This window comes from Vombatus ursinus, unplaced genomic scaffold (assembly GCF_900497805.2).
Source record: "Vombatus ursinus unplaced genomic scaffold, bare-nosed wombat genome assembly UNPS02007284.1, whole genome shotgun sequence".
Lineage (NCBI taxonomy): Eukaryota > Metazoa > Chordata > Mammalia > Diprotodontia > Vombatidae > Vombatus > Vombatus ursinus.
Window position 1 is genome coordinate 20,756,378 of NW_020947062.1, and position 15,045 is coordinate 20,771,422.

At 34.8% G+C, this 15,045-nt stretch overlaps 1 protein-coding gene across 1 annotated transcript in view; it reads right to left on the bottom strand.

Annotated features, from left to right (window-relative positions):
• Positions 1-627: 627 nt before the first annotated feature.
• SAR1B (secretion associated Ras related GTPase 1B) overlaps positions 628-15,045 on the bottom strand; it is a 28,463-nt gene continuing 14,045 nt past the window's right edge. The window contains exons 3-7 of the mRNA XM_027849308.1: positions 11,823-11,942; positions 9,370-9,435; positions 4,620-4,723; positions 3,438-3,569; positions 628-1,422 (exon numbers count right to left, since the gene is read on the bottom strand). Coding sequence (XP_027705109.1) covers positions 1,306-1,422; positions 3,438-3,569; positions 4,620-4,723; positions 9,370-9,435; positions 11,823-11,942 — 539 coding nt within the window. The 3' untranslated portion in view covers positions 628-1,305. The remainder of the gene's footprint in view (positions 1,423-3,437; positions 3,570-4,619; positions 4,724-9,369; positions 9,436-11,822; positions 11,943-15,045) is intronic.

Genomic DNA, 15,045 nt, shown 5'->3' on the forward strand with positions numbered 1-15,045 from the left:
ATGTTATCTGTAATTATCACAGAGGCTTGTAGAGGGGCTAGAGAATAACAAACATTACACATGCAGATGAAAACCTGGGTGCTATAAACAAACAAACAAAAAAAAAACGGCCCAAAACAAGAGTAAGAAGATGAGAAAAGTGTTTGGTTTTTTCCATAGCAAGAAATAATCATCCTTCAGTGCCATGAAGAATGTGACAAGAAGCAAAAAATCCACTGAGTAAAATGTCTTGATGATAAAACTTAAATAACAAGCTGCTTCTCTTAGCTAAGGCAAAAAGCAGGCTACCAAGCTAAAATTGTACATAGGAGATGGCCTCTAATTTGACTTGCGGATCCCATCTTATATAAAGACTAGTGACTTGTTTCTTACAATAAGGACATGTTCCTCAAATAAGCACCAATACGGTTAAAAGTCCTTCAGAATCAAACAACTGTGATAGAACTAAGGGCCTACTAAAACTAAGAATTGAGCATGTGATAAAGTCAAGAAAGTTATCTTCCTTCAGGAGTTCAGAGTTTCACTACTTGAAAATGGATTCTCTTGGCACTAGTGACTAAAGAATATACAGAGTTCACAGGGAAGAAAGAGGTGAGAGAAGCATTCTGCCACAAAAGTCATCCAAGATAAATTCAAAAGCCCATTGGAACTTAAACATTTATAATATCAGTATGCTAAAACAATCTCCCATTGTCCATTAAATATCACACTTATATTTTCAAAGAACATCCTCACTAAGACACATCAAAATGAAACATTTCCCCACCAAATATGCCAAAAATTAGATTTTGTTTTATTGCATGACGTTGCATAAGAATATTATTAAAAACTGTAAGGCATCATGCAATTAATAAGCTAATTATTATTGTACCTTAAAGACAGGTGGTTATATAGTCTAAATTTATAAAACCAGTTCCAAAAAAGTACATAAAAAATTTAACATGATGAGCATTAAATACCATTCACATATCTGTAGTTTTTAACTGTTAAAAAGTGCATTCAAACATACTGGACTGGAAAGTCACTCTGTCCAAAAATGGTGCCGGGTGCAAATGTCAAATTATAAATTGTAAAAGAACATAAATTATTTTATAGGATTAGAAAGCTAACAATGTGATATCCAAACTTGCCTGAAATCAGTTTTCAATCCTCACACTCACAATTAATAGTTTATATAATATTAATGATCTAAAAAACTTATCTTTTATAACCAACAAAAGTCTATTGAATTCAAGTCATGTATGCTGAGTGATCAAATAACTGAGCAGACTTAGTATTCAGACAAAGACAGATGTGGATTTGGCATTAATCGATGTACTGTGCCACCCAACGAAAGCCTTCACCATAGCCTTGTCTCTTTAGCACACTGCACATGAAGACTTCTAAAGGTCTGGCATTTAACTCTTTCATTGAAACACTTCCCTAGAAGAGAAAAATAAACATTAAGTTGAAATAATCTTGACAAAATAGTGGCACTATGCAACAAAGTGAATATTCTTAATGCATTTAAAAAAAACACTGGAGAAAAAAAAAATCAGTGCTTTCTTACATCTTCATTTCTAAACGTAGATAATATTCCTTTCAAATGTAAGTAGGTGTTACATTTCAGTCCCCTATGGCATAGTGAAACCAACTGATAGAACAAAGAGCCATACAAGAATTAAAAGTATGACTTTTTAAAAAATTGCACCTTACCCACCTCCAGAGAGGTGAGAAACTCAAGGTGAAGAATGAGACATTTTTTTTGGACATGGCCAGTGCAGGAATTTATTCTGCTTGTCTCTGCATTTTTGTTACAAGGGTTGTCTTTTTCTTTTTCAAGGGAGTGGTGATGAAAGGGAGAAAAAACATTTTTGTAAAAACAAATTTAACTTAATTTAAAATAGAATAAAATGAATAGAATAAATAAATAAATAAATAGAATAAAAAGCATAATCTAAAATAAAATAGAATAAAATGAAATAAAAAGCATAACAAATAAAGTCAGTGGACCTGGAATTACCAGCATTCTAAGAACTACATAAGAATTACATTACATTACACTATATTACTGCATACCTGAAAGTCCTCAGACTTTCTCCACAATGCCAAAGAAACCTCTCCATCCAGAAAATTCTTTCAACCCCTGGATTTCTCATACTTGAAATATCCTCCCTCTAATGAACTGATTCCTCCCAGAACTTCCTTTTTAGGGCTATCCAGGCCAGCCATGTCTTTATTACTCTCCAAGCTGCTCTCTGGCTCCACAGCTTTTCTCTACAATGCCCCCTCCTGCGGTACCTTCATTCCCACATACCCCCTCCTCCTTTTTGAGCTTCCTTTTATTTGCTGTCTTCATCACAGAACATAAGTACTTCAGAGCAAGTCTTTCTTTCTTGTTTGCATTTGTATCCTTACTGCTTAGCACAGTGCCTGGCATGTAGTAAGCACTTAATAAATGCTTGTTTGTCTTGACTTGAGAATACTTTATAAAAACTGTCAGAAAGCTCACTGCTCTTAACAAAAACAGACTGCATTACAGATCGATGGCAATCCATGATGGTTTCCTCAATTCTCTACCCTTCTTCCTCTAATTTCACCTCTCCCCTCCCCCCCCATCCCTCCCACAACTTAGAAAAGCTCTCTCCCTCTTTGACTCTCAGGACACCCTTTTGCCCTCTGATATGTACCTAAATACTACAGCATGTATAAGGGTTATTTACATGTCTTTATCTCCCTTACTAAACTAAGTTTCTTGAAAGCAGGGGCTATATTGTGTTTTCAATCTATCTATAGCACCTAGGGTGGATATCATAGGGCAAATGAATATTTTTAAAACTGAATTTCCTGGATGAAAAAAATTGAAATATATGGTGTTTAACATAATACATATATTATAATGTTACAGTAGTTCTTTACCCTAAGAAACTTTACACATAAAAGAAACTTTATTAATAACTCAGTGGGAAAGGACGCTTCCTCCATTAACTCTTCAAGTACTGAATTTTTCTTAATGGTATTGAGCCCAGTAATATACACTGATAATACTGGAAACATCTCAAAACACACTAAAAATTAAGGTTGTAAGACCATAGCCCAAATTATCAGATTTCATGGAGATTTTTTTTTTTTGTTTTAAGTTTCATTTATTCCAAATTTCACTTATAAAAAGTAAAATGTAGAAAAATGATCTAAAGATGATCTTCTTTGGTGGTAGAATATAAACTAAAAGTCTGGACCCCAGTAAAACATAAGGTTCTTGAGGACAGGAACTGCTAAAAAAATTTGTCTGCCTAATAAACAACTGTTGAATTGAATTACCATAGGTGACAGGTTTTCAGTGAGTTAAGAAACAACTAAATGAAGGTCTTTATGCAGTTGGACAATACTAATTAAGATAATATTTATACAGCAGAGAATTAGAAAACTCTAAGTTGATATGAGAAAAAAATAATTACCTTTCCTGTTGTTTGACCATACAGACCAAACACCTCTCGTAACCGCTCTTCACTAATGGCTTCAGGTCTGTCGATCTTATTTCCAAGAATTAGGATAGGCACATTAGCTATTGTTTCATCTGTCATAAGAGACTGCAAAGAAATAGGAAGTCCATGTTGTGATAGGGCTATCATAAAGTGTTTAATCTACTAGAATTCTGAAGTAGCCAAGCCCTTACATTAAAAGGCAACCCAGTCATCTTTATTTAGTCAACCCATGCCCATATCTCAGTTAACTAAAAGATTCTGTGAAAAGAATTTCCTCTATCAATGCCTTTTCATTGAATCCTCTACCTCTGGCTTCCTCTCAACTTTACTCTGCCTCCCCAAGACTACTATATTTAGTCATAATGTTGGAAATGGAAAGAAACTTAAGAGTCCAGCTAGTTTAATCCCTTCATTTTACAGGTGGGGAAAATGGAGTACAGAGAGTGGAAGAGATTTTCTTATGTTACATGCAACTGATAGCTAAACTATAATATAGTATACTAACAGTTTGCAAAGGTCTTTACATAAGTTAACCCATTTGATTCTCACAATAATTTTACAAAAATATGCAAGTCAGAAATAATTACACCTATTGTAATCACATAGACACATAGGCCACCTTGCACTGAAAACTATCCTACCTGACCCTTTCCATGTGCACAAATGCCTAGTAAACCTTATGTCTGTGTTCCATTACTAAGTCAGAATACCCCAGGCCTAGAACTACATCAGTGTGCTGCATTAATTGAGGAAGTAAACCCTGAGACATCATGGCCATCTGTAATATAGAACTAGAAATGCCCTTGAATTATTTCTCTTAGGAATTTAAAATAATGGAAGTGATACCTCTTCACAACCTAACCACCATCTCAAGAAATAACAAAATGATTTAGTTCTAAGATTGGCAAGGCACTCGATGAAATGACCAGCTCTTCCAATCTTGAGAATAATACCTAACAGTTTATCTTCAGAAATAAAAGTACCATGGCCAACGACCAATACTGCTCTCTCCCTTAAAAGTAGGAGAAAAATAGCCTCTCGGTCACAGGAATTATTAAATGGTTTCATCCCAGAGTATGTATGCTAACACCTGACCTGTCAATCATTTCTTTATTTGCTTTTGCCTAGTTATTTATGTTTGGACAAGGAACTTACATCAAGTTCTTCTTTTGATTCTAACAGGCGTTCATGGTCTGCACAATCCACCAGAAAAACAATGCCATTTATGGCAGGCAGATAGTTTTTCCACACTCTTCGAGCTAATGAAAACAATAAGGAATTAGACATGGCTGTCTAAATTTATAATATGATTGCAGGAAAACTCAAACAAAAATACATCTAAGGGTAAATGTCACCTAGTTACTATTATATATGGCTACTATATATAAAAAATTATAAATATGATTTTATGGTCTGAGCAATAAAACACTGTACAAGGACGCAGGAAACATTCATTCAAACTCTAGTTCTGTCCAAGACCATTGGTAAAGTCTTAACTTCTCATTTTCTCCACTTGTAAAGTGGAGCTAATTTTTTTGCTAATAATTACTTTAAATATGTTTTAAAGATAAGAGACCATCCACATATTTGAGCTCATGGAAGGAAAATCTCTCTAAAAAATTTAAAGAGCTTAAAATGTTCACTTACCAATTCATCTCTTAATGGTGAAAAATTTTACACCAATAATGGGAAGAAACTAAGGAAAGATAGTTTTCTTCATTCAATTTAATAAACTTTTATTAAGCACCTACTAAAGGCACTAGATACAAAAAATAAGATAAAAACAAAGCAGCTTTTGGCCCTAAAGAAGTTTATATTGTACTAAGAAATATAATATGTAGACAGATAAGTAAACACAAGGTAATTTGAGGAGGGAGAGAACATTAACAAGTGGTTCAGATTAGGATGGACATAGGAATGAAAGCTTCATGGAAGATGTGGCATCCGAGCCGAGGTTTGAAGGAAAAAAGAGAGATTCTGAAAGATGGAGAGAAATATGGATGCCAAGTACCAGGCGCAGACTATATGAATATATAGAAGGAGGCAAAACATCAACTTCATGGAAGTAGTGCAGTTAGGCTGAAAGGTAGAACACAAGTGAAGTAAGAACAAATGAAGCCAGAAAGGTAGATTGGAACTAAATTATGGGAGACTATAAAGGCCAACCTGAAGAGTCTGAAGGGTTCCAGTTAGCACTGATGCCAAGCAGTGTTCTCTCTTTTCTCTCCCCATTCCTACCTTAACTAATCTTTTTGCCTCCAGTCTCTTTCTTATCCAACCCATCCCCCACAGAACAACCAAACTGAAATTCCTAAAATGAAAGTCTGAAGGGGCTTGAGCTTCAGTGGTTCCCCAATGGCTCTAGTATAAACACAAATATAAATTCTTCACCTTAGCATTTAAAGAGCTTCATAATCTAGCTCTAATCCATCTTTTCAAATTGATTTTATACTCCTCTTTGTGCACTCCACATTGCTATCAAAGTAGACTGCTGGCTGGTTCCCATACACTCTATACATTTCTGCCTTTGAATTGGCTGCTCCACAAACATGGAATGCTCTTTCTCCTAATCTCTGCCTCAGAGATCACTACATTCTTTCACAACACAGCTCAAGTGCCACCTCCTACAGGAGGCCTATCCTGATCTCCCACTCCTCCCCATTCCCAATTACTTTGCATTTACTCTGTATGCATTTAACTGTGTAGATGTTATACCCTATCTCTCCAGATAATGTAAACTCCTTGAGGGCAGGGACTTGTTTTTGCCTTTCTTTGAATCCTCAATATTTAAGAGTACCTGGCACTGGGGCAGCTAGGTGGCGCAGTAGATACAGCACTGGAGCTGGAGTCAGGAGAACCTGAGTTCAAATCCGACCTCAGATACATAATACTTCCTAGCTGTATGACTCTGGTCAAGTCATTTAACCCCAACTGCCTCACTTTAAAAAAAAAAAAAAAGAGTGCCTGGCACTTACTAAATGCTTACTGAACAAACTGTGGGGTAAGAAGTCAGGTTTCAAGAGGCTTCGGAATAGGTGGTGATAAAGCAGAAGCAATAAGTATAGGGGATTCTTTTAGGAGTCTGGTAAGTAAAGTGAGGAGATATATGACAATAAATTGAGGGGATAACAGGGTAAATAGATTCTTTTTTACTGATATAGTCAAGTGAAGATTTGGATTTTTTTAAGGCTGGAGAAGAGCTAGACATGTTTACAGGTAGAAGGGAAGGTGCCTATAGATAGGAAGAGGAGAGAGGGATGAGTGATAGGATGAGCTACCTCCTAGAAGAGACAAGAGGTGATAGAATCAAGAGCACAAGAGGGGTTGGTCTTGTCAAGGAAACTAGCTACCTCTTCCTCAGATACTGGAATAAAGGAAAAGTTAATGGGAGGGTTTTGAAGTATAGAACAGGGAAGATAAGGAAGCTCAGGACAGACGGTCTTGATTTTCTTCATCAAGTAGGGGGTAATGTCATCTGAGAAAGGAGGTTAACAGATCTTAGGAAGTATGAAGAAAGAGGAGAAAGTCTAGAACAGTACTTAGTAGAGTGTGACAGAGAAACAATCAAGGAAGAATAAACCTGATGTGCAGTATAGTGGGTTCAGTTGAAATTAGATAATATAAATTTTTAACAGAACACAGTGTATTGTGAGACTTCTTCTATTAGAGTTCAGCAGCACAGGAACAGGAATGGAAAAGAGAGATAGAGGTGAGCCAAAGGGAAGGGAACAAGCTTGTATTAAGAGCCCAGTATATGCTAAGCACATTACAAATATCATCTCATTTGATCCTCACAACAACCCCCATGAGGTAAGTACTATTATTATCCCTATTTTGCAGTTGAGGAAACTGAGGCAAATAAGGGTTATGTGACACGCCTAGCATCACACAGCTAATAAGTGTCTGAGGCCAGATTTGAATTCAGGTCTTCCTGAATCCACTGCACCAGCAAAGAAGGCAAAAGATTCATGGATGAAAGATAGTTGAATTTTTTATTTACAAGTTTAATCTGGGAGAAAAGATGGAGGTGGAGGTCTCAGTAAAGACAAAGAACAGGTTTAGGAGAAGTAAGACAAAGAAGAGATAGAAGAACAGGAAATTATTATGAGAAGGGATTTTCATAATTTAAGATCATAAAGATAGAACAGGACAGCGATAGTGAGATTAAGACAAAACAACCTCAACAAGTGGCTAAGGTAGAATGAGAAGTTGAGGAAGTCGATGAACTAGAAAACCAGAGTGTTTGAGGGCCATCAACATGTATAATGAAAAAAAAAAACAAACCCACACCACGTATAATGAAGACTCCAAGTACAAGTGAAGTAGGAAGAAAGACTGGGTAGTGAACATCTTAAGAAAGACAAAGTAACCAGAGATCTGCAGATTTCAGGAATAAGGAACTGAACCAAATGATAAAAATAAATGGAGCAAACCTCAAATGACCTAATAGTTGTTGAGAGAGGACAAGAAAAAGAAGATCAAAAAGTGACAATGGCAACAAGACTGCTGATTCCTCCTCCTGGTCCAATGTTTGGAAAGAGAACGTGGCATGGGGGAATGTGTAGATGAAAAAAGAAGCAACAAGAACTGCAGGGAGATGGTGGCCAGTGATGAAGTGTCTCCTGGAGAGAGCCAAGCTTTCATAAATTCAAGAAGATAATAATAGGAATCATGAGCATTTTTCCTGTCCTTTAAGGTTTGCAAAGCACTTTTACATTTATTATCTCACCTAATCCTCACAACTCTTAGAGGTAAATAAATGTTAAGAGTATTAACTATTTTACCCCTATTTTACAGATGAGAAAACTGAGCCTAAGAGACAATGCCCAGGGTCACACAGCAACTATCTTGAAGTGAGAGTCAGACCTAACTTTTCTTGTATCTAAATATAGCACTGAATGGTAAGATTATGTCAGGATTAAAAGAGGGGTTCCAAGGAGCACAATAAAAGTGGAGGACTAGGACAAAAAGGACTTTGGAGCAGTAGTACTGAACTGAGTATGGATGAGGATGCAGGGAGAGATGGGAGGGGAAGAAGATTTTCACCTCAGAAGGCTATGAATCTCTATAATTAATTAAAATAAGAGTACAATTTTCTTCCTTTGTAAGTAGCAAAAACTTACAAGTTAAAATAAAAATCTAAAGATCATTATGTGTGATGTATCACTTTCTAAGTTTATTTTCAAGAGATCTCAATATTTTTCTAAAAAGAGAGAAACAAGAATGTTTTTTCCAAATTATTTTCAGCTTTCAAGTTAGTAAAACGGACAAAAATTACATTCTTTCTGATGTTAGTCTTATGCCACTTCTTAAAACATTTTAAGGCCTCAAAAAAACTCCTGCCATCCCTTCTAATCAAAATACTACAGAAACTGATTTTATATAGTTTATTTTACAAAATCAATTTTTGTATAACATACTTAAAATGGAAGTATTGTACCAGTTATTACCACTTACATTAAAAAAAAACTTCACACTGAGTTTAACGAATGTACACATCACTCAAAACTGCAATACATCCCATTTATGCTGCTTCCAATCAAGTACCAACTCAGCCTCTAACTCAAAAACTAAAGAAAGGGGATGTCTGGGGATAACTTTTGCTTTTAAAACATGATCTGGTAGGGGACAGAGAGATAATAAATTCTGAATTATAACACCGGATTCCTCCACTTGCTTGAACGAAATGAGAACCCATCTTGCACTGGAAGCGAGTGGTCTCTTTTCATTAAAGTTTAATTTTAATTTAATTAAATTTAACTAAATTTATTTTAATTTAATTAAAATTTATTTTAATTTAATTAAAATTTATTTTAATTTAATTTAATTTAATTAAAATTAAAATTTTCATTAAAATTATCATTAAAAATAAGACAAAGTTGATAAGAAGATAATTATACCTTACCTTGAGCATGCCCACCCAGATCAAAAGTGGTAAAAGTCATGCCAGCAATGGTCAATTCTTCTGATGCTAAACAACAAATATTTTATAAATATCATATTGTACCATAGATTTATGACCTGCTCCACTACTTAATGGTTAAAGAAATGAATCTTAAATATTTAAGAGCTAAACAAAATAATAAAAACCTACTTTATTTTTAGTTAACCTTACTTTTATCTTTTCACCTTGTCAAGAGCAGGACTCCATGTTAGAATGGAGAATAGAAAAGTTGTTCATTTGTGAATTTAGCATATTTATCCCTAATTTTTTCCTCCTCTCTTCCTCCTGCTACAAATCACCCTAATCGTACAATTTCTTGTTCAGTTTATCTTAAATGATACCAATAAAATAATCTATTTCTCTAATGATGACTATCTTTTATAGGGAAGACAAATATTGCTTCACATCAAAGTTCAGCATTACTAACACAATTATTCTCCAAAACTCAATTAATGACCTATAATCAGTATTTTACTGATCTTTTTAAAAAATTCCTTGCCAACATTATTCCAGTAAAATAAATGTGCTCTGTAATCTCTATGTTAAGAGATATTCTCAAAGGAAAAAAATAATGTGGACTTATTAGTAACTATCTGCTTTCTAGCAAAAAGATAAAACTAGGTGTCCACCATATTTTGTCACTGTCTTAGGATAGTATATAGTGTTGCTACCTACAGCAACCTCTCATAAGGCCCTATCACACTTAAGTTGACAATGAGGTTTAGTATTTCCCCCTGGATTTGTAGAAAGAGAGGATATTGTACAACTCAACACCTTGACACATATCAGCTACTTTCCTGTTATCTCCTCAACTCCTTCCATACTACAATGAAAACTGGGCTATAAAGTGGCAGAGCAGCATATATGAATTATGTAGAAAGAAGAGGGGAGAGAAAAAGGAGTGAACTCCTCTTTGGTTCTTCCGAAGAAAGACAATTTCAGAAAATCTTACTTAGGTGGCAAAAAGGATGGAATAAATAGCCACAGCATGATGGAATTAGGCAGAACTCAGCTTACTTCAATATTTTTGGTTCTTTCCCAAATCTTTTCTACAATATTCTTGGTTGTATGAACATTAACTGCATCTAAGTAATTACACTGATGTAGTTATTGGTATTGTTCCACTTTCACCCAGTTTCATACTGAAAGGATTAAAGCAATATACCTGGCGTTACACAATGATTGTGTGGCATAATTTATCTTTGAACTATGTACCATTCTTGTCCATGGTCCTTCACTAAAGATACTAAGGCACGGAGCATCTGTTTGTTCGATTATATTTTGAGTGATGTCATCACTGAATGTTACTTTATATTATGAAATAAGCCTTACGACCTCATATACATGACACGGTATGGTAACTGATCTCCACATTAGAGGAAAGGGCTTGGACTTCCAGATCTGGAGATCCGGGCACGAGTCACAGACAGCTCTGCTACTTACCAACTATATGACCTCAGGCAAGTTACTCCACCTATCTGAATATCGTTTTCTTCATATATAAAATGGAAAAAAATAATACTGCCCTGCTAATTTAGGTACAAGTTTTGCTAGAAAATATAAAATTATTTTGTAAGCTATAGAACAACTATAATTTATAAAACAATTGTAAGCTATAAAAGAACTCAGCCATTCAAAACAGACAACATTGTAAATTCACTTATTTTAAAAATGTGTTTAAAAATTCCATAAAAATAATAATTGACATTTACACATTTAAGGTAATTTAAGGTTTGAAAGAAAAGTATTTTATACTTTTATACATAGATATACAATATTATTATAATTATGCATTATTTCACGTGATCCTCAACAGCCGTTAGGTAAGAACCACATGTATAATGTCTCCATTTTACAAATGAGAAAACTGAGGATGCAGGAGACTATGACTTACCCAGGGTTACTTAGCTAGTGAATCTATCAGGCAGGATCTGAAGCCAGGTCTTCCTAACTCCAAGTCCAGCACTCTATCCACTATGTCATATGGCCTCATCATCACACTGTCTAAAAACTCTTCTGAACCAAAAATCATTATGATTATGACAGTGAAGAAACTGGCACTGGTTAGTAATTCATAATGACAATTCATAATAACTTAATAGCTAAGGATGTTACTCCAACTATCCAGCTACTGTAGGCTATAGTTCATTAGTTCAGCTATACTATTTGGACCCTGGATAATAACTACTAGGTGACCTAGAAGCCCTGAGAACACAGGAGACAGAAACCTTTAATTAATTATTTTAGTTGCAGAGTGGTATTAACTGACAGAATGGATTTCTATTCCATCAAAATCATACCCAACTCCCTATGAACAGGCTCAACATATTTATCATATGCTAAGTTATAACACTGTGATAAGAACTGAACCACATCGTTTCTAAAATGTCAGGTAGTAAAGGACCTTCACTTACTGGGATGTAATGTAGGTACATGTTGTCCAAGCCTGTCATCTTTTAACATATGTAGTAGTGTTGTTTTTCCAGCATTGTCCAATCCAAGAAATACTAATTTACCAGATTTCTTGTACAGTCCTGCAGAGAAATCACAGTTGGCAAAACTGATAGTAAGTCTACATATGTATCTACAAGAGTCAGTTTTTCTTCTTTTATTCACAGCTATCAAGTTTTTAGCTAGCTAAAATAATTAACTTCTTTTTCTGTTCAATAAACTTCTATACACTCAAAAAAGCAGAAAAGATATTTCCACAACTCCTTATATATTTGTGATTTCCAAAGTAATCTTTCATTACTAAATCTATTCTCAGTTTTAAAATAACCGTATTTTAAAACCTAGACACACAAATCTATTCCCTGTCTTACATGTAATAAAGCAAAGCAAAAAGGGAAAAAAAAATGAGGCTTTATCACACTAATGTATGATTAGCAGAATAAAAGTTGGGCTGAGATTTTTAAGAAAAAGAGTCAGAAAGTGCAGTGTTAAATTCTCCTGTGAGTATGATCAAATCTTTCATTATGAGACACATATAATTATGAAATCAAAAAATCAAGCTATTAATTTGAGAAATTTCAGCTAAATGTGAAAAGAGTAGAAAATATAATTCAATAATTTATGGCTGATCACCATATAATTCCTATAATCAGGTATGTGAACATTCTAGAGTACTGAGCAATTACAGTCTTGAATAACCTATTTGCTAATCATGAATAATTTCATGCAAAATTTTACAATTTCCAGGTCTTGTTCCATAGAATATTTTTAGGAAATGTGACTGTGTCCAAGATTTCCCCCAGTCACCTGCAAACTAGCAAATTTTTGATAATGGCATACTAGACTTGGGAACCAGGAAAACCTGAATTCGAATCCTGCCTCAAACACTCACTAGCTATAACAGCAAGTCACTTTTAACTTGAACCTGTTTCTTCATCTGTAAAATTGGAATAATAGCACCTACCTCACAGTGTTGTTTAGAGAATCAAAATCAAATGAGATACTATATGTAAAGTACTTTGCAAACACTAAAAAGCAGTATCAATGTTAACCTATTATTATTACTATCAAAGGCTTCAAGTTACAATTCCCAGCTGTCTGCCTCATAAAAATATGGATTGTGTTCAATTTTAGAAGCCTCAGTTTATGAAGAATATTGATCAACTGGAGAGAATACAGAAGAGGGATATCTCTATATGGCATAAGGACTGCATTCTGATGCAGTTTGGTTGAAGGAACTGGGTATGTGGAGCCTGGTGAAGAGAAGACTCAGGAAGGACATGATAGTTATTTTCAAATATCTGAAGGATTGTCATGTAGAAAAGGTATTAGACTTATTCTGTTTGCTCCCAGAGGGCAGAACGAAGGCTTATATTCTCCAGGCTTAGAGGATCAAGACTTTATATACTTTCTTCTTTATCTTATTTTATATTATAGAATACACGATATTTTACATCAGTACAAAACCAAATGGCAAAAAAATCATAACTCAAAAATAAACTATGGCTAAATTGGGGAGATTAAGAAAGGTACAGTTCAACCAGAAGTCAGGAAACCTGGATCTAGTCCCTGACCTGCTACTAACTCATTTATTACATGATCTCTGATAAGTCTAAGTCCTTTTCTTTCCACTCCAGCTCTCAAATTTGTCCTCAATACAATGGGCTGGCTAGATTGCATAATTCAGCACTAATGATCTGCTTTAATATAGTCAACAAAGTATGGGTCAAAATAGAATTGAGTTATACTTCGGAAAACTTGGAAAAGCTATGTTTTGAAAAAGAATCATGGGACTAGTGTGTGAAAGGCCAAGGAGGTGACTGGGATGTCAAGTGTATTGGCATCACTAAAGCAAACGCTTCCAGTTGGCAAGTAATAGGGCAAAGGGAATTCCTGATCAGGTGTGGCTGGCACTAGGTACTCTTTCCACCTCAGATTCTGTATCAGATTTGAGTCCTACCTCTGCCACTTATTTGCCACGTGACTACCGACAACTCACTTCACTTCTCACCATCTTGGTAACAAGGTCACTGTTATACATGTGCTGCCTAGTCATAGGGTAACTACAATTGTGAGGTTCATGTGAGGCTATAATGGAAAAATAGCTGAATTTGGAGTTAAAGGACCTGCCTTTGAACTCTGAATCTGCTACTTACTATCTGTATGACCCTGGGAGGATAAAGGGGAGGAAATAGGGGGGGATGTTTTCACTTCTCTGGACTTCAGTTTTCTTATCTATAAATTGAATGGACTGGACTAAACAACTTCTAAGTTCCCCTACAGTTCTACATCCATGATCCTATCATTTGAACTGAAAGAGGCAACTAAGTATAGTAAAAAAAGTACTGCATCTGGAGTGAGAAGAGTTGGGCTTAAACTCCAACTCTAATACATACTGCCTGTATGAACCTGGAGCAAATTCAGTTAACCTCTCTGAAATAAGTTTTTCCTTCTTTATAAAATGATAGCACTTTGAGCTCTAAATTCTGTCTTAATATTTCTTTTAACATTTGGTCTTTTAGTAAAATGCTTTATATAAAGATCATCTACATTAATGCCATTAGCATTACTATCCCCAGGTAAAATGGTAAATATAGATGATGAAATTCTAAAAGAGTTTCTAGAATTTTTAAAATATAATCTTTTAATGGCTGAATGATGCTTATATGTAACTGATGGCCCAATTATTTCAAGTAACATTTTACTAACAGATCTAAAATTATATAACCTACGACGGGAATCAAAAAACCTATATTCTAAATTTCAGCTCTGGCACTAGGTACATGGCCTGAAACAGGACACTTTTTTTCCCTGGCCTGAGTTTCCTCCTCTGTCAAATGAAGGGGTTGATCTCTGAGATCCTTTCCAGTTTTAAGACTCAAGGATTCTATGCTCTACTAAAACAAAATTTCAATAGGATAAAAAAAATTTAAGATAGTTTTTTGTAGTCATCTTTGTAGGATTTGGTATCTGACCTATGGTATAACACTATGCCACATATAATGCACATTTATTTTAAAATAAAACAAAAAGCTACTGGTTTCTATATGTCTCAGAATATAGAAGTTCAACACAGTAATAAAAATGCAATAACTAAAAGTTTTTCTTCATACCTTTTTACTACTTTAATCCAAGTCTCAGCACTTACAACCCAATTTGAATCATTTAACCAATGCATTGTTTGTG